The sequence below is a fragment of the Gorilla gorilla genome, chromosome 22 (assembly GCF_029281585.2).
Source record: "Gorilla gorilla gorilla isolate KB3781 chromosome 22, NHGRI_mGorGor1-v2.1_pri, whole genome shotgun sequence".
In the NCBI taxonomy this organism is placed as follows: Eukaryota; Metazoa; Chordata; class Mammalia; order Primates; family Hominidae; genus Gorilla; species Gorilla gorilla.
In genome coordinates, this window is record NC_073246.2 from 35,994,869 (window position 1) to 36,022,143 (window position 27,275).

Genomic DNA, 27,275 nt, shown 5'->3' on the forward strand with positions numbered 1-27,275 from the left:
TTAGTCAGTGCCGTTATCCTCTCAGAGGTTCTTTTGGAAATACTGCCTGATGAAAAGGAAGAGAAGGAAATTGCTTCTTTTAAAGTTTGCTTTTTATCTTCTTGCAGCATCTTCTAACTAGCAGAAATAATACAATTTTTGAGTTGTTTTGTAAGTTGGATATTTTTAGTTTTGTGTGGAATGTCTTGTTTCCCATTAGGGCAGGGGGCGTCTCACAAGTTCTAGGTTACTGTATGACAACTATATCCATTTACTGGAGTTTAAGAAGCTTTATAACTACATTTCCAGAGACTAGGCAGTACTTGGTTTTCTGTATTTAAATTTTCTGAGGGTAGATGATAACATCTAGTAAACACCACCTGCCTGTTCCATCCAGGACCCTAACTGGCCATAAAGTTAGCCCCAAACTCTCTTAGGATTCATAGTATTTTAAGATTTCATTTTTGTGCCCTTTTACGAATATAATTGGTGTTTTCTCCCCTTTAGGGTGCTTTAAGATCTTAGAGCCTGTTCTAATCTGAGACTACCACAGTAAGACAAGAAAGGGCAATGCTGTGGTAGGCAGTTAGCTGCTGAAGTTAGGCCACTTAGTTATGAGGTTGATGAAGTTTTGTCCTTAGTTCAAAATGATAATATTCTCACTGACAAAAGTATCAGCTGTGATCATATAGATTGCTCTTTCCTGTGGAACTGAAGTGTGTTAAAAAATTTTTTTTTTCTTTTTATAAAGAATGTCTTGTTGCGCCGTGTTTGCTAGACTGAAAGTTTCCTCATCACGTGGTGAGACCCTCCTCTAATTCAATCTTTGTCTTTTGTCTTTGCTGCCTTGCAGGGTTGGTACAGTAGGCTTCACTAGACTTAGCTGCAACTCAGAATTTCTCCTCCAGCACCTGAGTAAATGCTGATGGTCTTGTGGAGAGTGGATTAAGAGTACGAGCTAAGTTCTCAATCCCAATTAAGAAGCGGAAAATTTAAACTGTCTTCTTCAAAGTTTATCACAACCACCACCATCAAGACAGCAAACCAAAGGACAAAGACTTTGACCTGCTGTGTTGCTCTGTGTAGTCCAGTTCACGTATGGTTTACAGACTTGGCTGGGGTTACTAAAAATAAATAAAAAGTTGGACACTTCTGTCATTGGACGCTATTATTCACAAGTTACCAGAATGAGAGCTGTACTGGACACAGCAGACATTGCCATAGTGGCCCTGTATTTTATCCTGGTCATGTGCATTGGTTTTTTTGCCATGTGGAAATCTAATAGAAGCACCGTGAGTGGATACTTCCTGGCGGGGCGCTCTATGACCTGGGTAGCAATTGGTGCCTCTCTGTTTGTGAGCAATATTGGGAGTGAGCACTTCATTGGGCTGGCAGGATCTGGAGCTGCAAGTGGATTTGCAGTGGGCGCATGGGAATTCAATGCCTTACTGCTTTTACAACTTCTGGGATGGGTTTTCATCCCAATTTACATCCGGTCAGGGGTATATACCATGCCTGAATACTTGTCCAAGCGATTTGGTGGCCATAGGATTCAGGTCTATTTTGCAGCCTTGTCTCTGATTCTCTATATTTTCACCAAGCTCTCGGTGGATCTGTATTCGGGTGCCCTTTTTATCCAGGAGTCTTTGGGTTGGAATCTTTATGTGTCTGTCATCCTGCTCATTGGCATGACTGCTTTGCTGACTGTCACCGGAGGCCTTGTTGCAGTGATCTACACAGACACTCTGCAGGCTCTGCTCATGATCATTGGGGCACTTACACTTATGATTATTAGCATAATGGAGATTGGCGGGTTTGAGGAAGTTAAGAGAAGGTACATGTTGGCCTCACCTGATGTCACTTCCATCTTATTGACATACAACCTTTCCAACACAAATTCTTGTAATGTCTCCCCTAAGAAAGAAGCCCTGAAAATGCTGCGGAATCCAACAGATGAAGATGTTCCTTGGCCTGGATTCATTCTTGGGCAGACCCCAGCTTCAGTATGGTACTGGTGTGCTGACCAAGTCATCGTGCAGAGGGTCCTTGCAGCCAAAAACATTGCTCATGCCAAAGGCTCTACTCTTATGGCTGGCTTCTTAAAGCTCCTGCCAATGTTTATCATAGTTGTCCCAGGAATGATTTCCAGGATACTGTTTACTGATGATATAGCTTGCATCAACCCAGAGCACTGCATGCTGGTGTGTGGAAGCAGAGCTGGTTGCTCCAATATTGCTTACCCACGCCTGGTGATGAAGCTGGTTCCTGTGGGCCTTCGGGGCTTAATGATGGCAGTGATGATTGCAGCTCTGATGAGTGACTTAGACTCTATCTTTAACAGTGCCAGTACCATATTCACCCTCGATGTGTACAAACTTATCCGCAAGAGCGCAAGCTCCCGGGAGTTAATGATTGTGGGGAGGATATTTGTGGCATTTATGGTGGTGATCAGCATAGCATGGGTGCCAATCATCGTGGAGATGCAAGGAGGCCAGATGTACCTTTACATTCAGGAGGTGGCAGATTACCTGACACCCCCAGTGGCAGCCTTGTTCCTGCTGGCAATTTTCTGGAAGCGCTGCAATGAACAAGGGGCTTTCTATGGTGGAATGGCTGGCTTTGTTCTTGGAGCAGTCCGTTTGATACTGGCCTTTGCCTACCGTGCCCCAGAATGTGACCAACCTGATAATAGGCCGGGCTTCATCAAAGACATCCATTATATGTATGTGGCCACAGGATTGTTTTGGGTCACGGGACTCATTACTGTAATTGTGAGCCTTCTCACGCCACCTCCCACAAAGGAACAGATTCGAACCACCACCTTTTGGTCTAAGAAGAACCTGGTGGTGAAGGAGAACTGCTCCCCAAAAGAGGAACCATACAAAATGCAAGAAAAGAGCATTCTGAGATGCAGTGAGAATAATGAGACCATCAACCACATCATTCCCAACGGGAAGTCTGAAGACAGCATTAAGGGCCTTCAGCCTGAAGATGTTAATCTGTTGGTAACCTGCAGAGAGGAGGGCAACCCAGTGGCATCCTTAGGTCATTCAGAGGCAGAAACACCAGTTGACGCTTACTCCAATGGGCAAGCAGCTCTCATGGGTGAGAAAGAGAGAAAGAAAGAAACGGATGATGGAGGTCGGTACTGGAAGTTCATAGACTGGTTTTGTGGCTTTAAAAGTAAGAGCCTCAGCAAGAGGAGTCTCAGAGACCTGATGGAGGAGGAGGCTGTTTGTTTACAGATGCTAGAAGAGACTCGGCAAGTTAAAGTAATACTAAATATTGGACTTTTTGCTGTGTGTTCACTTGGAATTTTCATGTTTGTTTATTTCTCCTTATGAACTTAAGGATATGGTGAGACACTAACTTAAGACAATACTGACTGGTCTTTGGGGAAAAAAAGTTATGTAACTGTTGCATCTCTCAGGCATTGTTTACGCTGTAGGTTTTAGCCAAATTTTACTTAGCAGAAAATCATCTAATTACAAGACTTTATTTTCCCGGAGATGGATTAAAGTAAATCTTCAACTTAAGTGAAGCAAAACTTAACAGACTGAATTGTGCAAATGTGGTTTTAAATTTTGCATACCAAAGTAAGGAGAGACCAATTATTCTCACAGAGCACTTAGAGCAGAATATAGTATATTCTGCTTAATACCATGAATTAAGGTATACTGTCTGCACTGCCAAGTCTTGGCAGACCTTACCCTGAAGTAGAAGATTTGCTCATTTCTAAATTTTTTTTTCTGTCTCTGTAATCCCTCCTACCATTAAGAAAAACTTATTTCTTAGACATTGTACAATCAGTTATGTACTGAAAATCGAATGTGCTGTGTGATACTTGTTTCAGGACAAGTTCATTTGCCAGGTTCATTTTGTTAGCATGAGCCTACGGATTCTGATTGCCAAAAGAAAGAATGTTTTCCTGTAGGTATTTTTGTACCACCAGTATATGGAATGTTAGGGAAAAACTTTGTTCCAGTTCCTTTTTTTTTTCTTTCTACTTTCAAGTTTAAGCGAACCATACTGAAATGACCATCAAGTCTGCCTGTAAAGTTACATGTCATGATTGTGTTGTTAAATGATTATGGGGGAGAAAATGAAGTAAATGTTGCTGATGATCCCCATATTTATTGATCATATTAAGGTTGTTTATATAGTTTGGAAATGACCAGCCCCCTAAGCAGTGTTTGATTAACTTATGCTAATCAGATGATTACTCTTATATTCTGCTAATTTTCTAGCTTTATTCTTATTATTTGGAAAAATTATTAGCCAAATGCCTTCCTAAGTGGATCCAGTTGGAAGATATGTCCAGAAACCTGAAGAAAAATTGACGCTGCCTTTGTGTGCTGGATTGCTCTACTTGATTAGATCATGATATATCAAGGTTGAATTTTTAGAGGGAAAATTTAATTCTGATATCTTATTGCATCCTTGATAAGTTTTTCCCTGATTTTTTTTTTCCTCAAAAGACTTTCCATCTGTACACAGCCTCTACATTTTTGTTGTAGTGACTTAGAGCATAAGGATGTTTCAGTGCAAACTGGCCATCGGTAACAGAAAACTCAGTGCATACTTTGCTGTTGTTAGGTTGTCAATATAGTCTTTCTGTAGGATGGATAGCATGTTTGAGAGGTGCCAAACAAGAACTTTTGGGGTTAGTAGTGTGTCTTGTGGAGGGTATTACGGGACTGTGTAATTATAGGACTCTAACTTGACATGGCTTGGCACCCACTTGCAGCTAGTGGGTACAGGGTACAAAAGATGTTATAGAAAAGCTCTACAGATTACATACTTCTGTGTCTTCGTATGCTCAACACTGTCCTTTGTCCTCCATGAAAGATGAAGGAAGCAAATTATGTATGTACTTTCTTTGACCTTCTTTAATCTCTGATACTTTTTAGATTGCATGATTTTACTAGGCTTGTATTTAGGGAAATTACTTTCATAAATACTTTTGTAGATTTTGAATCAAAACTCAGTCTTTTTTTTTGTAGTCTATAAACTAGTTTCATTATGATGGACTTGATTAGTCCAAAGTTAATTTTAGAAATTGTCAGGTAGCATAGTGTCTTCCCATGATCAGGAGGCTTTCTGAAGGACTGAGTCTGTAAGTGAAAAAATAATTTATGTATGAATAGCATGTAGTTCTGAAGAGCTTAGAGTGCCTTGTAGAATTTTTTTCTCAATTTTATTCTTGAGGTTTATAATTTGGGGGCCAAATAGATAGAGCTCATCATTTTCTTGTCTGGAAGTTGAGGCTGCGACATGTCCAAGGTTATGAAGTCTTTTTTGGGAAGAACAGAAACCAGGTCTCCAAATCTGGACTCACGGTTTGTTCAGATGTGTCTGGACAAATGGTTGTCAATGTTTTGTCCTGTTTTTTCAAAGGAACTGTTCTTCCTTTGGGACAACCTTTTGGTGTTTGGGAAAGTAATAAGATCTTGGATTTTTCAAATTAACATTAAGTTGTAAGAACTAAAATTTTCTTTGAACCACACTACTGTGTAATTCAGTGATAATTGACATATTGGCTGGGCAGCCTATCTCTTCCATATCCAGCGTAAATGAATAGGAGGTGTTTGTGATTTTTTTTTTCTCCCTTTAACATTGAGTCCTAGTAGTTTGGAGAATTAGGGTCCCTCTACCTTCTTTCTGCTCTTGTCTTACTAAGATACATAGGGTACATCATCTTGTGTCTGTGTGTATATAGCAGTAGGTCAAGTTTAGAGTACTAAAGTCTGTAAATAAGGAATGACTATTAGCATATTCATTAGAATTGTTTATTCTTGCCAGTATAAACATCATTTTATTTAGACTAAAGTCCCTGAAGCTTGTCTTTCTTATTGCTTCCCAGTAATAGATAATGTGCTCGAGTAAGTTTGTGAATTGCTGATTGCAACTTAATTCAGGGACCAGTCTTCAATCTATATTTCATTAGAATGATAGTTCCTGGAATGATACATGGACTGTCTTAAGCTAGCAAAATGTTCATACTTTACACTGACTAAATGGGTCCTAAATGATGACACTGGTCTTTAGACATTAACATGTGTATATTTTTATATTAGCTCAAGCTAAGGTTCAGAATTGAAGATTGATATTGACTAGAATAGCTAAAAGTCAAAATGAGGTGAGGACACTGGTCTTGGAAGGTAGAGAAAAATAAATGTCTTACCAGGTGTTCATGGTATCCCCAGTTCTTAGACTTTTGTCTTCTCAGGCAATTTTCATCTCAAGATCTGATGAGAAGGGCATATTACATTGGTATGCAGGATGATTATTGCGTATTTTGTGGGACCTCTAATTTCCCTGGTCATCTTTCAGAATATTCTGTTCTGCCACCCCCAGAGAGTAAACACTTGAGCCAATTTCTTCTTCTGCAGCTATTCTTTCCTGGGGGTAATTATGCTTTGTCTTTAGATTAGAGAAGCATCAAGCAATAGCAATGGTGCTGTGTCCTTCGGCCTAAATTCAATAGATCTCATCTCCTAGGGCTTCCTTTTCACTTGGCTCAAAGGATCCATTGTATTTCGGCACAAAGAGGCTGGCCAGGGTCATGTAGCCATAGCTCTTAGGGATGATACCTCAAGAAATTAGCTGGGACCCATCACTCTGTGAAACTTCACATTTTAAGAACTGAGTTGAGGGTGTTGTTATGCACTTCTGTAACTTGAGGCTAAGCAAGGGGTTAAGTCTTGTGAGAGCCAATCGAGTGTGTCTGTATTCGCAGTCCATGGCTTATTTTCTTTATGGTTGGCATATGGATCTTCCCCTCTGACTTTGAATATCATTTGGTGTGGCCTGTGGGTTATTTTCGTTCTTTACCACCAAATAAAGCGGCTTATTAGCTACTCAGTTACTTGCTACTCAAAGGTTGGGTCTTCCCTGTTCCTGCTTGGCAGTGTTAAAGCTTACAGGGTTAACTTATGTTGATTCTCCTGGCTCATTTTCATCAGAGGCATGATGACTGGAAAGGGATCACATGGGTCGTTGGTGGTGACACCTCACTATTTCCTAGGTTTGGATAGAGAGATGTATACAAGACCTTTCCTGTTAAATTACGTGACTACAGAGACTTGCCAGGACAAAATTTTCCTAAGAAATCAGAAAAATGATTAAGTGAGATAAGTACCTGGGTGACACAGATATTAGCCCGTTGGTAAAAGACAACAAATATTAGCTTAAAATCTGCATATGTAGAATCATTTTCATTAGATTTAGAGCTTGAAGCACCTTGGCTCTCAGCTACTTTAAACTCCTCCCCATATAAATTAGGGCACCAATAAATAAGTTTCAGCTTTTTAAACCCTGGTTTGATGTTAAGCATTATAAAGTACAAAGTTTGTTACCACGGTAGAGATAATTTAGTAGAAAAATGCTTTGAGGCTTCAGTATTTGTAAGATTTTGCATTAGCCAGATGCTAGGTTGTTGAAGGCATTTCAGTGTTGATAATAGCCTGAGCAGACTTTACAAATGGGATCTGTTTCTATATGTGTATATGCCCACTTACCATTCAGAGAGACTGGTCTTTCTCTTTGTCTTCCTTCACATTGCTGTGTCAGTTCTACACCTAGTCTTTTCAGCACTTAGCAAATTCAAATTTTGATTTTTTTGTCAGCTTAGTTCACTTTAAGGCATATTGGCATGGTGTGTGAAAGTGATGTTTTGCCCCAGTATTGAGGACTTTTAGATCCAAATAATGACTCATTAAATATAATTATGTTTTAAGTATACTGAATTTCTGTTAGCTTAAAATGTTAATTCTCAGGAATGATTTTCTCACACTTTGTGTTGGCTAATAATAAAAGCACTGTTTTATTCTCAAAACTCCTTTTTCAAAAATTAGGGAGAGAGCAGTAGTGATCATTTATGTGAGCCCCTTTGAAATGATGGTGTCAGAGTGCAGAGAAACAATGGAGTTTTGATGCCAAAAAGGTTTTTTTTGCAGTAAAAGTAAAAATTTGGAATTAGTTGGCATGTAGAGGAACCCTTTTGTACTGGAAGGTATGAGGCTGGATTGTGAAAAAGTAATCTTTTGATTGCTAGACGTGGTTAACTTAGGGCTGCAAATCTTTTTCTTCTATCAAGGTCACTTAATATGGAATGTTTTTGTCAGACTGTCCTCTGTTGGAATACTTTAGCTGTTCAGCTACTTTGACTCCTAGGAGAGAATTTAGTTAAGGTTCAAAGTAATTAACTGGCTTTGCCAGTGGTGAGTCCCACACCATTATTCACTTAGTAGTCATATAAATGTTTTTATTTAAACTTCTCTCTCTCCAATGCTGAGAATAAGGCTTTAAATTACTGATTCACCTTTAAAGGAATGTTGTGAGAATTGATGTAATTTCTGTTTCTGTTTCCATCTAAACTTCTTTATAAAAAGAGGGATTAGTTTTTTTGTTTTGGGGTAAGCACCTAATTTATCCGGTAACCAACAGCCCTCACCATTGGCATATAGTCTTTCACTCAGAAATAAACAAAAACTGTTTGGTATATCTGTATCATTGCTAATCTTGTGCACTTTACTTTTTGGGCAGTACCATACGTAGTCTGAGGCTATTGACTTAAACCAATAACTGTACTTTATGTAATGACTCTTAAATTTGGTTACCTGAGTTCACAGCTTGCTTGAAGAGAAAGGATGCTAGAATAAAGTAAGCAGCTGAAGAGCGAGCAAATCAAGACAAAACACAGTGGTCTCAGATTTTTCGTAGTGTAGGAACAGTGGTTTTGCTCTATACCACCGAAAAGCACTATAACATAATTGTTGTCCATGATACTGAAGCTTTTCCCCTCACTTCTGGGTTGTTTACATTCAGAGCTCTATCAATAAGAGAAATACATATTACAGTGAATTCGACAACAGCACAAGTTGGCAGTAGGTATCCCCAACCTAATTTATCTTGGTAAATTCACCCTGTTTCCTAGTGCTGCTGGATAAAAGAGTGTTTACTTTTTATTGCTCTTGGACAGAGTAGTCTAGATTAAAGTTTTCAGTTTATCAACATAGCCTAGACTTCTGTAAGTGGAATGTTCATTAATAACTCATCTTTTTGTTGTTATAATTGGAAACAGAAACGAGGCTTATTGCTATTGTAGAAATCCCAAACTGGCAAAGGCCAGTATATATGGTATTCCATAATATAACCAGCTTTTGAAATTTATGTGTTTGGATTAGTGCCTTCTGGTTACCAGTATTGACTCTGCTAGTTTGCACCTTTCCGTTCTTAACAGAAAATTTGTATTTGTTATTCCTCTTAAATTTTGTTGTAACTAGTGAAGGAAGTAAAAAAAAAAAAATGCATTATATTGACATACTTTATGTGCAGCCTTTATTTAGGTTCAGTGAAACCAGGTAGTTCTGTATTTGTGTTGTAGCCTAAATGTTGTTTCTTTTATATCCATTAAAAACTTAAAGTTACTTATGTTCTGTGATCTTAATTTTGTTGTGTTTCCATTGTAGGTTGATAGGTATATCGAGAACAGGTACATGACAACAGTTTATATTCCATGATAGAAAGCTAAAGTCCATAGAAAGCACAAAATCGTGTTCACACATTAGTGTATCCACACATAGAAAGCACAAGACTAATAGTATTCTCTGTATCCCACAAGTGCCAGTCATAAAGGCCACCAGGTATTTGTCTCAGAGTTGCTATGAGGACTACAGTATTGATAAGCCCAAGACAATGCGGTATCTAAACTGGTCCTAATGGTAAGGGATCCAAAGGAATAATCTCAATAAGTTTGTACCACATTGATGGAGGGAGAGAATATAAATGTCAAGAATGCCAAAATTATATTTGGGGGTTACTAGCTAAAATGGGGTTTGAGGGCTTTTTACTGCAACTTGAAACTAGAGAAATAGGGACAGATGTCTAGGTTTTTGGTGGGTGGAACAGGTGACATATTTCTGTTTTAAGCTGTAGTGTGATTGGGGTTTTTTTTAAAAAATCTTAAATCTTTTAGGAAATATTACCTCTTAACAGTGCCCCCCAAACATGCAGAAAGTCATACTTTAACAGGGCAAATACTACTTGTCTTTGATTTTTTTTGTGTACGTTTGTATGTGAGAGATGAAGTTACCTTTATTTTTTTCCTGTACTTGACTGTGCTTCATTTTAATAAAGGGTAATTTGATCTGAGTGTTCTGAGCATCAGACTAATTCTGAAGCATATTTGCTAGAGGAGCTACTTTGCTTTTCACAGTGGGGTGGAGAGCATTCTTTCACTTGTCCCATTAACCCTCTTCTAGTCTAGATGAGATGAAATCTGTTAATGTGTGTGCAGAAGAAAACGTATGTTCTACTCAGCATTGCCCTTTTCCACCTCCTCACTTCACCTCCGAGTAGCTTGTTTATCAAGAATGAATGAATGTCTTTGTCTTAAATTTTGCCCATGTGTTAAAAGATGTAATTCTCAGAATGGGAGAGAAATGACTACCTTTGTTCCTACTCTTTTATATAATTATCTTTTTAGGGAAAGACTTGGTCAACTCTAATATATCTAGAAGGAAGACTATATCTGGTGTAGACTAATATGAGATGTTTTAGAAGAGTTAACCTGAACACTTTGAGGGAGAGATTATTCTTGCCAGCAAAAAGCTAGCCAGGAATGAGCCTACCACATTATTTGAGAATATCAAACCTCAGGCCTGGGGGGATGAGGGGAAGAAGATTACCAGAAGTGCAGGAAAGAGAAGTTTGAGGAACATCCTTGGCTTAGCAACATGTGATAATGCAAAGCTGTTATAACCTGTTAATCCTACATACTATGTGTTCTGTACCTTTACATGTTTTTAAATTTAAGGTAGTTTGTAAGAACTGTACAAAAAAATGCTTCTGGAGATTTCTTTGGCAGAAATGCCTTTCATCTATAATTTCATGGAGAACTGCTTTAATTAGCCTAGGTGAAAAGTAGTCCTAGCAGTGTAAATATGTATAATTAGAGTTTTCTAATTTCACTGTGAGATCTCTAACTTTTGAGTGGCAAACAGATCAAGTCTTTTGGTCATAGACTTTTCTGTGGGGTTATTAAAATGCAAAAGCTTTATTTTTTTTTAATAATGCCATACTCCATTAGTGTCAGATGATGGTATGGAATTTGTTCCCTTGCTTTCCCCCACTGTTACTGCTTCAGTTTATAGATTGCCAGCAGAGTTCAGAAGTAGAGCAGGGATTTACCCGTTCTTTGCTTGGACATCCCATTTTCTTTTGTCCAGACCCATGTTGGCAATCATGTATGAACTGTGTCTCAGTGCTTTCTTTTTTCTTTTTGATAAGATGGATATCAAAAATAGTTGCTGTGCAAAAGTTAGTAGTCTTCTTCAAGAAGAAAACCAATTCTTTTTCTAATAATATCCTGTGAAATTGCTTCATTCATTCATTTATTTTTAAGCCAAATGTCAGCAGAGTGCTGCTGCTTTTATCTAGTAATTTTGATATGTAAGTATTAATGCATTTTTAAAAGATGTCTACATTGAAAAATGTTCTTCCCAGTGTCCTGCTTATGATGCTTTGTTCAGATTTTTTGTAAGAGACCAGTTAGTACACTGGGGGTGTGTATTGTGTACATGTGTCATTTTAGTTAGGCATTGTAGACCAAATGTGATTATAAATGAAGTTGATGAACATTAATTTTGTTATTAGTGAGTTTTTTGAATTGTAAATGGATTTCCAGTTTACCTTCTGTTGTCCACAGCTTTTTTAATTTTAAGGTTTGACTAATTGGATCCATCTCATTGTACAGTGTTTTAGTTGCAAGCAGAAAGTAGAATTTGGTATAAAGCAGGTTATTTCTATATTGAAAGGAGTACAGTTGAAATTGTAGATTTAAGATTGTTAAAATCATGACAATTCTAACTTGTCTATTCTAACCTACTGTGTACAATCTGATTTTTTAACATTGTAAACATGTATGATCTTGGTTTCATGTGTTTTTGAAAGTGTTGTTGTTTAAAAAATGAAAAAAGCATATCTGCTAAAGAGCTGTCAGTTTTCATTACTGACTCTGTACAATACACTGTTCTTTGTGTACTGTGTGTTATTTTGCCAGCTGCTGCATTAGCCTTCAAAAGTATTTGGAAACTTAAGATGAACTACATTTCTTGCAAAGTACATTCCTTTCTGTGGTATTTTGTCCTGTAACTGAAGTATAGTAATTATTTTATGGAAATGTTAGCAATTCTGTACCAACTTTGAATAAAATGAAAAATTTATATTTCTGTGACTAAGTATTTTCAGTATGAACACCGCCACAATGTAGTGTTCTGGGTCTCAGAGTTGAAGAAGAGTTTGTACCTCAGTTTCTTTTGCCCTTGGCCCATGAATGGTTTCCAGTGAATTTCCCCCTACTAATTTTTGTCATTTTTAATCTTTGTAAACACTGACTCACAGGTATTGACTGAGAATAGGATTATATGTAAAACATAGAGTAAATTAAAATATTCTTAATTTTTTCACTTCTAATTTTGAAATTTCAAGTTATAGGAAAGTTGTTAAGAATGGAATGAGGAATTTAGGACTTGACTTCATCCAGGCTCACCAGGGATTAACATACTGCCTGCCACATTGGCTTTGCCATTCTTCTGAAGCATAAATATTTTTTCTGAACCATTTGAGATACTATTTGCAGACATTGTTCCCCTTTACTCCCTGAGTACTATGCGTGTATATTTCTTAAGAACAGTCACTCATAATTATCAAACTGGACAGAAACAGTGATTTTGAATCAAAAGACTATTCAGATATTCCTGGGTCCAGTAATGTCTTTATAGCAGCTTTTCCTCCCCTTTCAGAAGCCAGTTCATTGCATTTAGCTTTTATGTCTTTTGCCCCCTTTAATCTGGATCACTTCTTGGATTTTGTCTTTCACGGTACTGACTTTTTTTTTTTTTTGGCGGTGGGGGGGAAATGTGACTTGCTCTGTCGCCCAGGCTGGAATGCAGTGGTGCGATCTTGGCTCACTGCAGCCTCTGTCTCCTGAGTTCAAGCAATTCTCTTGCCTCAACCTCTCAAGTAGCTGGGATTACAGGCATGCGCCACCACACCTGGCTAATTTTTGTACTTTTAGTAGAGATATGGTTTTGCCATGTTGGCCAGGCTGGTCTTGAGCTCCTGACCTCAGGTGATCCACCTGCCTCAGCTTCCCAAAGTGCTGGGATTACAGGCGTGAGCCACTGTGCCCAGCCGGTATTGACATTTTTAAAGTAATACAGGCCAATCATTTTGTGACTGTCCCTTTTCAGCTTGGGTTTTTCTGTTCCCTCATGATTAGATTCACACTATGCATTTTTGGCAGAAATACAAAAGTGATGCTACATCCCTAAAGCTTCACATTAGGAGGCATTGGATGTGTTGTCCCATTATCGATGATACTAACTTTGATCTTGGTTAAGGTGGTGTCCACCAGGTTTCTCCAGTGTTACTATTTTTTCCCTTTGGTAATATGTAATTAGTGGGGGGATATTAAAAACCATGTAAATAACCTATTTCTCATCAAACTTGAACCCCTAGTTTTAGCATTCATTTATCTATGAATCTTGCCTGAGTTGTTACTGTAATGGCTATTTTCTAGCCTTTTTTGATGGGGAGGATACTGTACTCAAGAGCTTCCCCTTTTCCTGTTCATTTGTCAGTATGAACTCCTGGATTACTTTGTTCAGTGAGTTATTATTCATTACTGTCATTATTTTGCTTAGATGTTTCCAGATTTAGCTGGTTTCTTTTATCAATGGTTTCTTTGTCCTTTGTGACGTTTCCATCAATTCTTGAGTGCTTTGCATTTTCCAGCACAGTAAGATGTTCTGGATGCACTGTGTCATTTCCCTGCCTCAGTCTGGGGATTGGGCATTTAGTAGAGTGGCTTGGAGTACTCACTGCTGTAGGGGTATCATGACTTCTGGGCCCTTTCACTGTACAGAACTAGGAAATACACATACAGTCACGTGTCTTATAATGGTGTTTCAGTGAACAATGGACGACATATATGATGGTGGTCCTATAAAATAATGGAGCTGAAAAGTTTCTGTAGCCTAGTGATCTTGTAACGTACCGTAACACGTTACTCCTGTTGATGGTGGTGCTGGTGTAAACAAACTCTGCTGCCAGGGATATAAAAGTGGACAGTAATGTCTTAAGCTTTTACATTCACTAACCACTCACCCAAAGCAACTTCAGTCTTGCCAGCTCCATTCATGGTAAGTGCCCTTTATGGGTATACCGTTTTTTATCTTTTATACCATATTTTGACTGGACCTTTTCTATGTTTAGATGCTCAAGTACTTATCGTCGTCGTGCGGTTACCTACAGTATTCCCTGCAGTAACTGCGTGGGTTTGTAGTCTAGGAACAGTAGGCTACACCACATAGCCTAGGTGTGTAGTAGGGTACACCTTCTAGGTGTGCGGAAGTACACTTTATGATTGTACAAAGCAAAACTGCCTAACGACGCATTTCTTAGAACACGTTCCTGTTGCTAACTGTGCACATCTACAGATGCCTCCAGTTCTAAACCAACACCAGCGGTTTCTTTTTAGCCTTCCCTCGGTGTTTGTATTTCTCTTCTCCAGCAGTGAGAAATCTGATAATACTGATGCAACTCATTTTGTTGAATCCTGTAACACCTTAGAATTAATTTTTGCGTGGATAGAGTCTTTATTCTACCTCGTATTTGTTTGCAAGTTTGGCTGAATGTAGAATTCTAGGTTAGAAAGCACTTTCCTTCAGAAATTTGAAATCATAAGACCATAGGAATTTTCTAGCCTCTAGCCTCTGTGCTCCAAAATTTCAGTTAGGTACCTTGACAAAAGTTTTTCTTGGACAGTACTGGCCTTTGGTGGGTTCTTTCAGTATGGCAGCTCCGTGCTGGGACTGTGATTCTCCCTGCTCTCTCCTGCTTAGAGCCCCTTTTGTTTAGCTCTTGGACCTCCTGGACTGATACACTTGGTTTCATGCCTTTGCTTTTAATTTTCATCTCTTTGCTCTTTCTAGGGCAGTTTCTAAACTTTATCTTCCAACCCTTCTGTTGAAAAAGAATAAAATTTCTGTTGAGTTTTTCAATTTTAAGAGCTCTTTTGTTCCCAAAATATTTTTTTATAGTCTCTTATTCTTGTCTTATATCTTGTATCTTCTCATCTCTGAAGGTACTGTCGTCTTCCACTCCCGCTTTATTTACTTCAAGATAGTTTTTTTCCTGTGTTAATCTTCCATGTTAAAGGTTTTTCTCCGATACATGCTGATCTGCTTATTTTTAATAGGGTGGAGCATGCTGGCATCACGATTGGGCCTGCAACGGCCTGGCTGTTTGTTGGGTTAAGTCCTGCGATATCTTTAGAATAAGTCAAGCTTTCCAAAGAAAGTTTTGAGTTTTAAACTGAAGGATAAAAGGCCTTTTGCCATGACTGTGAGAGCCAAGTGGGGAAAGAACACAGGGGCCCCATCATTCACAGCCTGCATTTTTTCCTTAATCTCTTTGGTACAGTACTACCATTTAGAGCTGTGCCCGTGCCCTCCAATGCAGAACCCTCTTTTTTATCTGCCGCAGAGTATAAACCTTCAAATATGCATCTCAGGATCCAACTAGTCCTTAAACTTTTGACCAATTGTATTTATTTTAGTGTTACTTCACCCCCACTTCCCAGAGGTGCCCAGTGTTGGTATGGTTGATTCTTAGTTTTTCCCATTGTTGATTTTCTGCTTCTGCTTCCTTTCTTCCAAAATGTTATTGCTAATGTTTCTTCTCGTATTCTTGTAAGGTTGTACCTGAAAAAAAAAAATCCTGCACAATATGTGCATCAAAACATCACATTGTTTACCTTGAATATATATCATTTTTATTTGACAATCATACCTGCATAAAGCTGAAAAAAATCTCTTTACAGTAGTTCTAGTAGGTTTTCAGGTGGGAGCATAATTAGGTGCTTGTGTTGAATCCTCTGGCTTGCCTGGAAATTCTGGTACTCACCCTTTAACCTTTTGAAGGTTGAAATTTCAGAGCCTGTTGCCCATTTCTGCCCTTCCCTGAGATAACATGTTGCCTACCAGAAGCACAGTTGGAGTTTTAAAGTTCTGCTTATTTCTAAGTGCTAAGCGATGAAAATTGTTCACATTTCAAAGGGGCCTTAAAAGCTGTGTAGTTGGCTGGGCACAGTGGCTCATGCCTGTAATTCCAGCACTTTTGGGAGGCTGAGGCTGGTGGATCACTTGAGCCCAGGAGTTCGAGACCAGCTTGGGCAACATAACGAAACCCCATATCTACAAAATACACAAAAGTTAGCCACATGTGCTGATGCACACCTGTAGTCCCAGCTACTCAAGAGGCCGAGGCAGAAGGATTGCTTGAGCCTGGGAGGTCGAGGCTACAGTGAGCTACTATTGTGCCACTGTACTCCAGCCTAGGCGGCAACAGAGTGAGATCCTGTCTCATTAAAAAGAAAAAAAAAAAGGCTGTATAGGTGATTCTTTTATGCAATGTGTATTGAATACGACTCATCAAAGCTATTTTATTGTGAGTTTTAACATATTCCATAAAATGACACATGTACGGTGTAGTAAACACAGTTATTTGTGGTAGTTATGTTTTGTAAATTTACCTCAAACACTGCATGAGTGAATTCTGAATCGTTGCCCCTTGCGTTAGATTCCTTCCAGTGTATGGTCATGTCATTTTTGTCAATACATGTTTGTCAATCAATACATGACCTTGCTTCATGTGTGTTTCTGTTTAAAGACAACATAGTTACTAATTGTTGATAACATTGCTAACAGTGATAACATTGTGCTCAAGACCGATAGCGCTAGAACTCATGCCTGCATGAAGCTTATCTAGCACAAATTTTCTTCCTAAGGCACATCATCACATCCTTACGCTTAGGAACACTAGACAGCCCTTCAGCACCGCACTTGGGAGCCATTTTAAACAACGAAATGACCCCCAGAAAGCACACATGCAAAAAAACATGGTACTAAATAGACAGCCAAAGGACCCTTATTTATGATATGTGAGCTGAAACAAGGGCGAAACATTGCCTTTGTCTGCCTCAGCTGGGAATGTGTGCAATAGGGGACTGCAGTTTTCCACCACGCTGTGCATGTGTGCATATCTACAGATGACTGCAGTATTGTTGGGGGTATTGATTTGGGGGCTACAAATAAATTTTAGCAAGTAGGCAAATTGGCATATATGGATTCCATGATTAATGAGAATCACTTGGAATTGTGAAGCAAATACCTATGTAACCACCACCCATAAGAAATAGAACATTACCAGCACCACCACCTGCTTCCTGCCAAGGAGGCTCATTCCACTTTCAGAAAGTTCTAAACTTTAAAGGATTTTCTGATTGACCTTAAATCTGTCTCTGGCTTTTACTCCCAAGTTCTACCTCTGAAGTGTTATCCCCTCCCCCACTTCTATTTGAAGAGAAATGTTGAAGATAAATGTATTCTGAAGTCTCAAAATCAGACATCATGTTCTTCACTCTCTGGGTGTATAGCACAGGGCATAGATTTCAGACCCTTCACCATCTTGCTCTTCTGTTTTTTTCCTCTGGATAACTTTGAGGCAGTTGAGGTTCCTTTTCATATGTAGCCTCCATGTTTCAGTAATTGAGGAGAGACACTGCTAGTAATGCAACAAAATGAGAGCCACCATTCCCTAGGGCTTGCCCCCTTCCAAGTCTAATTTGGAATCTCACTGGCATACCCTAAGGTAGGCCCCCTGTAAAGTCCTGTTGTCTCTTCATAGGAGTTTCTGACTCTCTTTCCAGCTTTCCATGGCTTTTCAGAGTTGAGGTTTTTTTTTGTTGCTGTATTGTTCCCCATATGCTTCAGGAGTTGAACATCCATTTGGTTTTGTATTTTAATCCCAAGAATTTTTAGAAGTTTGGATGCACTGTTAAGTGTTTCTGCCTGTGCCTTAGATGTTGTTTCTGTCTTTTGTCTTATTTCTAGTTCTTTTACTCTGCATCTCTCCTTTTGACTAGTGGGATGTGCATTAACTTCTTTATGCATCTCTGTCTTTCAAAAAATACTGTTTTCCTCTTTGCAGTGAAGATCTTTTAAATTTTGTGACTCAGTATAATCTTTTCTTCCTTTCTAGTTATATTAAGTACAGTTAGCAACTTTTATTTCTCAATTCTCCATTTATTCTTTGACTAGTCATCAAACATTTATTGAACGTGTATTGTAAGCCAAGTTCTTTGGACCTCCAGCATCTAATAACCATGAGTAAGAAGCAATTTGAAGAGGTTTAAGAATAGGGACAGACTCCTATATAATTACACTTGCAAGATGTATGTGGAATGCGAGCGATACCTATGGGGTTACAGAAGAAAGACACGTTTATAGAAAGTAGCTGGATCTTTTCGAAAAAAACAGTTTGAGATAAATTTCATGTATCTTACAATTCACCCATTTGAAGTGTACAATCCAGTGGTTTTTAAAGTTGTGCAACCATCACCACCCATCACCACAGTCAGTTTTAGAACATTCATAATCATTAGTCGTCACTCCCCAATTCTCCCTCCCCACACCTATTCTCTCCCCACTATCCCCTGGCTCAGACAATTACTTACCTACTTTCTGTCTGTATTTGTCTATTCTGGACACTTTAAAAAATATTCCTCTGTCTGTGATTATATATCATTTGACTGGCAGCTCCCAATCCCCCCTCCCCATAACCACCTAAGCCTCTGGTAACCACCATTCTACTCTCTATGAGATCAACTTTTTAAAATGTCATGAGTGAGATTATACAGTATTTGTCTTTCTTTGCCTGTCTTATTTCATTTAACATAATTCAGAGAAACACAAAACCACTGAGGGTTTTGTGGGTGCGGTGGCTCATGCCTATAATCCAGCACTTTGGGAGGCTGAGGTGGGTGGATCGCTTGACGTCGGGAGTTTGAGACCAGGTTGGCCAACATGGTGAAACCCTGTCTCTATCAAAAACAAACAAATGAACAACAACAACAAAAAAAAACCACATTGAGATATCACCTCATGTCTGTCAGGATGGCTGTTATGAAAAAGACAAAATACAAATGTTGACGATATGGAGAAAAGGAACTGTTGCACACCGTTGGTGGGAATAAATTAGTACAGCCATTGTGGCAAACAGTATGGAGATTTCTCAAAATATTAAAAATAGGATGACCATATGATCCAGCAGTCTTACTACTGGATAAATGGAATAAAATCAGCATCGAAGAGGTGTCTGTATTCCTGTGTTCGTTGCAACACTATTCACAATAGCTGAGATGTGGATCAACCTAAGTGTCCATTAGTGGATGAATGGATAAAGAAAGTATGGCATACATACACAATAGAATACTCTTCAGCCATAAAAAAGGAAATCCTGTGCAGCAACATGGATGAGCCTAGAGGACATTATGTGAAGTGAAATAAGCCAGACACAGAAAGACAACATATGATCTCCCTCATATGTGGCATCTGAAAAAGTAGCTGAATCTTGATGCATGTTTTTATTCCTATAATTCCTTTGTGTTTGTGTCCTTTCTCTTCCCTGCTCTACAGAGTAGAGCAGTCCATCAGGTGCCTTCCTCCCACCACTTGAATTTAAGCATCACTGCAGTTGGCCTAGTTGATGGACATGCTTTTTGTCTGTTGTTGAGCAAATTATGCAAATCTGACTTTTTTGTCAAAGTCCATGTTTGTCATTCTAGGAATGTGTGATTTTAAGAACTTCTCTTAACCCAGTCCACCAGGTGATATTTTTGCTAAACCTTACATGGATATGTGGAAGATTCATTTTCTTATAAACCTTTTGTCTCTACCATCTAAATCTTTGGTTGACTGTTCCCTCCCCTGGTTTTCTTGTCACTCCAGTGCTGTCTCCCTTCTACCCTGTGAAGAGGTTGAAATATAAGGCGAAGGCAGGGAACTGAATTGTGCATGAAGGCATGCAATCAACAAGGCAGGTAGCTCAGTAATGCCTACCTGATTCCTGCTCCCACTATCCATTTCACAAGCTTAGGCATTTCCTTTACTTGCTGTCATAGTAACCAGGACTCCTGCCAGTCTTCCCGTTTATCTTTTATCTGTGAGTGCATCTGAAGGGGGATGGGGAGTATAGAAATGGAAACCTCTCAGCAAGAGGATCATGGACTTTAAAATGTCCTTAGAATAGCAAGCAGGGTACCTTCATTTTGGCATTGTTTCTAGCTGATGCAGTAGTATTTACCACAAATAGTCACCCACTGGGGTTGTCATTTTTCCATTTCACATTCAGACAAGACTCCAATATTATTGGTGAGAAAGAGTGAAACTTTTATGTTCCTTAAATTAGTGTTGGAGAAGATCATTGCTTAAAATCTTTTACAAACTGTGATTCAGCCAGAGTCATTCATCTTTGGGAGGATGAGAAGCCAGCTAACTTCCTACTAGAGTGCAGTTCTCACTTTTGTTTGCACCTGGGGAGCTTTAAAAAAATCTTAGTGTCCAGGATTTTTGAATCCCTAAGCCAATTGAATTGAAATATCTGAGGGTAAGATGCAGACACCTTTATTTTTAAAGCTCCCAGGTGATTCCAGTGCTGAGAAATACCTTGGTGATTTCTGCCCTTTTCCTTTGACTTACCCAAATCATGAAAGGAATGATTGATTATATGCAAGTGAGCCCCCAAATTTGTCCTTAAGTGAATGACATCTGAATGATATTCTTTGATTTGAAACCTCAGAAATTAGTTGATTAAGGAACAAAGGTACATTATTATTGAACTAGAGATTAATGTTAACCAAGGCACATGACTAACTAATATATAGCTGACAACTAGTAAGTTCACACAAGGTTGGATCTCCTATAATTATGTCTTCCCTGCTGCTCAGTGGGTTCGTTTTTTAAATTTATTCGCTCATAGCCTTTTGATTCCAATGCTGGTATTGATGGCTTAGCAGGCACTTGGTGCAGGGGCCCCTTGGATGGGTAAGTGTAGTTTATGACTTAAAGGCATTTTGCCTACCTTGCAGCTCAAGTTGCTTTACTCCTCAGTCATCTGCTTTTTACGTTTGCAAATTCAGCCATGCATTATCTCACTGAGAAGATAACGATGCCTCTGCCTTGTTCTTAGGTCCTTCGTTTTGGCCCAGGATTAATGTGTGCTGAACTCAGATCAGTTACTGGACCAGTCATTGGCTTCTTGCTCCTGTTTTCTTTTTAACCTCCATTCTTCTCTGAGTTCTTTTTGTTTTCATCACATTGCCCAAAGAGTACTTCTTAATGTTGGATTTCCCAGGTCTCAAGAGTCTTATTCCTGGCTGCATGGCCATAGAATGGGCAGGCTCCTGTTTCCACATCCCTTGGCTTCATTGACCACTGTGGTGTCAGGGCCAGACTTGGTCTTGTCCTATCACGTCTTTTTGGTGCACTCTGATTCTGGGACCAGTACTTCTGGATTCCAGTTTTTCCTCTCATTCCCCAAGAGACAGAGTAACCAGTTGTAATAATTAATGATGCTGGAAGTACCAGCTTGCAAGACTCTTTCAGTAACCTCTGGAAGCCACCTGTTTATACCTCTCTGATTATTACTATATTGTTAAAAGCCTGGATGGACACGGAGTCAGTGAATGAGTTTTCAGTGTCCAAGTGTAGATCTGGGACTTGAAGACAGAATTTACAAATTATGGCATCTGTGGCAAGATAGCGGTTGGGATAGACTTGGGAGAAGAAATTCTTTAAAGGAAAAATTGAATTTGTTGCAAAAGAAGTTTGTCACTGAAACACGTTTTAATTGCTCATCGTAAAAGAAATCAGAGTGTAAAAGAAAAAAAATGGAATACTCCACTTGTTTTGCTACCTAGGGAAGACTAATACCTTGCATAGTCATCCGTTCTTTTTTCCATGTTTGTCTACATAGTCCTTCTTTTTTTTTTTGGAAGATACATGGATGTACTCTCCATGCTGATTTTATTTTATTATTAAAATGTTTTTATGCCAGTATGTAAGGATCATACCCCACCCCAACCCCGACAGGGTTTCACTGTTACCCAGGATGGAGTGTGGTGCCACAGTCATGGCTCACTGCAGCCTCATCTTCCCTAGCCTCAAGCAATCCTCCTATCTTAGCTTCCTGAGTAGCTGGGTCTACAGGTGTGTCCCACCATGCCCAGCTAATGTTGTGTGTGTGTGTGTGTGTGTTTTGTAGAGATGGGATTTAACCATGTTGCTCAGGCTGGTCTCGAACTCCTGGGCTCAAGCGATCTGCCTGCTTCAGCCTCTCAATCATCCATGTTTATTTTTATTTTTTAATTTCTATAGGTGTTTTTGGGAACAGGTGGTGTTCGGTTACATTAATAAGTTCTTTAGTGGTGATTTCTGAAATCTTGGTGGATTTTTAAATGGTTGTATAGTACTTATTCAATCAGTGGAAATCGTTTATTGAACCAGTCTCCATTGGGCAATGAGATTTCCGTTCGTTCACTATCCTAATAACTTTATGATGAGCGTTTTTCATAGCTACGTCTGGTACATGGGTATGGTAGTTTGCTTAAATTCCTAGAATGCTGGGTGTGTCCCGCAGACCCTGGCCTACGGATGAAATGAGTACTCAGACACAGGTATGCAGTGTAAGAGCAGCTAGTTGACTGCCTGGCTCTAGTGGCCAGAGCAGCCCCAAGAAGCTGGAGCTGCTTGGTTTTATTCAGTGCCGGCACAGTGCTGAAAACATGGAGCAAACACAACCTGTAGGTAATTAACATTTATCGCCCCCCTTTCAGAGAACCTCATGCGAGAGGATGATCAAAGATCAATTCCTGGTCAGCATAAGTAAACAAGCCTCTTTAAGATAAATTCCCCTACGCTCCCTTGTACCTACTCCTTGGCCTCTGCCTCAGGGTTATAGAACAGCTGCCTTCAGCTCTTCTCCCCTGGGGCTCTGCAGAACCTTCCAACCTTTCAGAAGGTTTAGGTCCTTTCCCTGTAGTTTTTCCCACCACTCTGACTGATCCCCCACACTAGAAGTAGCTGTGGAGTTAAAGGTGTACACATTTTAAATTAATATACATTGCCAAATTGTCTTCCAGAAAGTTTACATTTTTACCAATAGTGTAGGTGAGTGTTTGAAGAAACTGAAATCTTAATGTTCTAGGCAAAATAGTGCCATAGGTGGAAGAAAACAAAGGCTTCTACCTATACTAAATTCAGTACCCATGTTGATTCTACCCCAAATATAAATTTCATAAGAATTTTCTCCCTTCCTTTCGTCTGCTGTTAGTTCAGACCCACTCTGAGAGCACCCAAAGTGGCCCTCTTTCCCTCCTGACGGGGTATTCATTTTTCAGGGTCTGGCTGAAATCTGCTTTCTTCAACCAACCAGTTAGTAGTAGTAATTCCTTCTTTTGAGTTCTTGTGGCATCATTGCTTTTCACATCAGTATTGCCTGTGTTTGAATCTGCCTTTATTAGTAACTTACAAGTGTCTGTCTTCCTATCTGTATCGCAGACTTTTTAGGGACAGGGACTTGGTGTTCCATTTCCCTGCGGCTACCCTTTTGGAGATGGGCTTCCTAGCGAGCAGCTTGGACATACTTGTCTTGAGGAAGACACTTTGAGAAGAATGTTTCCAGATAAATGTTAAGTTGAACCAAAATGGCAATTTCCTAAGTTTCAACCTACATTTCTGATACCCACAGAATTTGGTCTGCCCATAAGAGATCATTCACTTTGCCCTTTCACTCCACATGCAGGTGTCAGGATGTATGTATCTCCTGTGTATGTATGTATCTCCTTAAATGACTTGTGCCATTTAAGTTATTTTAAAATGGCTTCGCCATAAAGATGCGTGATGTTTTCCCGCATGTAACTGTTTCTCAGAAAGATGATTATATAAATACCATATTCACAAGTGCTTTTTAGTTAATATATTAACTTAAGCAATTCTTAAGATTCTACACTATAGCCTGACAATTAAATGACCACTTGAAAAGCCTGACCTGTGAATCTGCAGTATTTTTTTTCAACATTATTTAAAAAATTTTAAAATTGGGGGTATTTTTGTTTTTGCAGAACACACAGCATTGGTTTATTCAAAGAGTTTTTCTCTGCATTACACTATTTATTATTTTCTTATTACACTTTATGTACAGTTAGACCCTTGAACAGTGTAGGGGTATGCATAATTGAAAATCTGTGTGTAAACTTTTGACTCCCCAGATACTTTACCAATAGCCTACTGTTGACCTGGAAGCCTTACCAATGTTATTTTGTATGTTATGTGTATTATATACTGTATTACAATAAAGTAAGCTAGAGAAGAAGCAAGTTTTTTTTTCCAAAATGTTGTGACTCTTCAAAAATTTTTCCAATATATTTATTGAATAAAATTCGCTTGTAAGTGGACCTACACAGTTTCAACCTGTATTGCTCCAGGGTCACTGTATTTTGGTTCCTGTCTCTTCTTTCCCCTCCCATTTACCTACTGTTTTAAAGCCTGTTAAGTTTTTATTCATTAGTTACTCCACATTTCTTTCTTTCTTTCTTTTTTTTTTTTTTTTTTTTTGAGACAGTCTCAGCTCACTACAACCTCCTTCTGGCTCAAGTAATTTTTGAGCCTCAGCCACCCGAGTAGTTGGGACTACAGGCACGCACCACCACGCCTGGCTAATTTTTATATTTTCAGTAGAGATGGGGTTTCGCCATGTTGGCCAGGCTGGTCTCAAACTCCTGGCCTCAAGTGATCTGCCCGCCTTGGCATCCCAAAGTGCTGGGATTACAGGAAAGAACCACTGCGCCCAGCCTACTCCATGTTTCTTAAAAATGGCCTATTTAATATGATTCATAAGCAAAGGAGTACAGCATTTAAATTTTAATAAATGTTTTCTGTCTTTGACCTTTACAAAGCCTATAAAGGTTACTTTTCTAGTCACTTCAAGTTATAACTTCAGGTTCAGGCCTGTAGAGGTAAGTAATCACATTTGAACATGTACTTAGGCATCTTTATGTTTCTTAGTGTTCTAGACTTGTCCTTATTGAATTTTATTCTAATTTAAAAAGTAGTTTCTGTGTTCGATAATTTTTATTCCTTAATTACCTAGAGGACTGAAACTCCTGATTCAATAAATTGTTGGGCAAAAGAGGTTCTCTACAATGAAGAATATTTGATCAAACAGTTCCTGTGGAATCAATTTCATAGTTGGGCTTTGCTTATGTCATTAGGCAAGGCTGGCACTTCACATATTTTTATGTAGATGGTTCTCCCAAGGTCTGCTAGAACTTCAGCCACTTTCCATGACACCCATTTGACTGTTGAAAAGTTAGGGCTCACAGATTTTCAGATTGCTGTGAGAATGTCAATGCAGAATTCACAGGGACATCCTTTCTATTTGAAAATTTAAATTGCAAGGAAATTTTTTAAAGGAAGTAAGATTGGGAATTAAGATTCAGCAAAGAATGGGAAAGACTTTTACATGTACATTTTTACAGGTTTTGACAGTTCTGTGTCTTGGCTCTGCCTTCCCTGAGTCCTGCCTGCTCTTGAGTGTTGTATAACTCTTTGTAACGTGAGGCGGGCAGGGTGTAGGTAGATGCTGCATGCTGTTGAATGTTGTGGATTCTATGTGTGCTTTATTTTCTGGGGAACTAGGGTGTGGTAAGTGCTAGCTGGGTATATTGGAGGCCACTGGCTTAAAACTGTCTTTCCCATAGAGTCTAATTTCCAAGATAATTTTGTTGACAAGTTTCTCTTCTGGGATGAAAATATGTTTAATTAGGTTAAATGTTGGTCATTGACTAGTGGTGGTGGTTATGATACTTCCATGAATTCTTAGCTTCAGTAACCTTCCTGAGTGGGGATTTTATTTGGGGGACAAGGAGAGATTCCTTTCTTCCTTTCATTCTTCCCACCTTTTTGCTCTCATCTTTTACTACAGCAACTTTTCCCATTAGCATCTCTAGAACTGGTTTTCAAAATATGGTTTGAGGACTCTTGGGCTTTACGGGGGACCCTTTTAGAAGATCATTGTGAAAACAGTAGTGAGTAGAACAGCTGGTATGTTAGCATGAATCTAGTCAGCAGCATTAACTTTTCCTAGCAGTACATGTATTCTTCATTGCTATGCAGTTGCAGTTTTCAAAACTGGCTTCACTGCAGAATGTCCTTCAGAATGATGAGTGGTACCAGAGTAGTATTTAGTCTTGGTAGGGGCTTTAAGAAGTTGTTGAGTTCAACCTCCCACCCATGCAGATATTAATCCAACAGCCATCCTGTATCTATTTATGTACTTCAAGTGATGGGAAGGTCACTACTTCACAAGGCAGCCCACTGCATTTTCATACAGCTGTATATTTTTGGAAATATGTTCTTGTTAACAAAATACAGCTTGATTTCTCTAATTTTTACCCTTTGATTCTAGTCCACTCTTGGAATCCAATCAAAATAAAACAAATCTACCTTTTCCATAATAGCCCTGCAAATATTTGAAGTTAGCTCTTGGGTTTTCCCTAAGTCTTTTGTAGGCTAAACATTAGTTTTAGTAATTAATATAAAAAATTAGCTTTAATTTTTTTCTAGGATTAATTACCTTTTTTATAAGTATTATACTATTTAGTTAAATTTTTTGGATGGTACTTTATCTTAATCAGCAAATAATTATAATGTAGTTTTAACATTTATATTTATATGTATATTGGAATTTGATATTTGAAATGTATAAAATATTTAATTAATTTCACTTCTAGATGAATTGTAGGTATTTTTGAAATACAGTATTGGTGTGAACAGCATTTTGGTACTGCGTGAAGTAAATGGGAAAACATTAGTATTGTAATTTTGCCTCAGTGTTACAGTTACCATGTTGATAGTGAGCTTTGTTGTATATGAAAAGTGGCTTCAAGTTATGTTAGAGATAGAAGGAAACTTAGAGTTCCTTGAGGAAAGATAGGAGTAAGTAAGCAAGAGACCCTCTTAAAGGGGTACAATTAGCACAGCTATTTCTAGCACCTGTTCGATGATGTGTGGACCATTTTAGACGTTGGGAATACAGTCATGTACAAGATAGACAAAGGTCCTTGCTCTTCTGTAGCTTACATTCTGGTTAGTGAAAGAATATTTTTAGATGGCTGTAGTGCTGTTAGAAGTAAAAAAAGAATGACATCAGGAGAACTGGGGGATGGGGGTGCATTTTGGTGATGAAGATATCAGAATTGGGGGGCATAAAAAGACTTTCATCAAACTTTGTATGCCTCCAGCAGATGTTGAGAATTGCAGTGTGAATGTTGTTTATTCATGCGAAGCTTGTAGCAACAGGAAAATTGAGAACTACTAATTTAGCAGATG

The 27,275-nt window shown here is 38.8% G+C and overlaps 2 protein-coding genes across 2 annotated transcripts in view; both read left to right on the plus strand.

The window, feature by feature from the left end:
• The window catches only part of MRPS6 (mitochondrial ribosomal protein S6), a 69,754-nt gene that overhangs the window by 20,543 nt on the left and 21,936 nt on the right, over nt 1-27,275 (plus strand). The gene's annotated exons all lie outside the window — the stretch shown is intronic.
• SLC5A3 (solute carrier family 5 member 3) lies at nt 834-12,208 on the plus strand. The gene has a single exon (XM_031005126.3). The coding sequence runs from the start codon at nt 1,167-1,169 to the stop codon at nt 3,321-3,323; it is 2,157 nt and encodes a 718-aa protein (XP_030860986.1). The 5' UTR covers nt 834-1,166; the 3' UTR covers nt 3,324-12,208.

Coding starts and splice junctions, on each gene's coding strand:
- SLC5A3 (XM_031005126.3), top strand. CDS start 1,167: ATGAGAGCTGTACTGGACACAGCAGACATTGCCATAGTGGCCCTGTAT.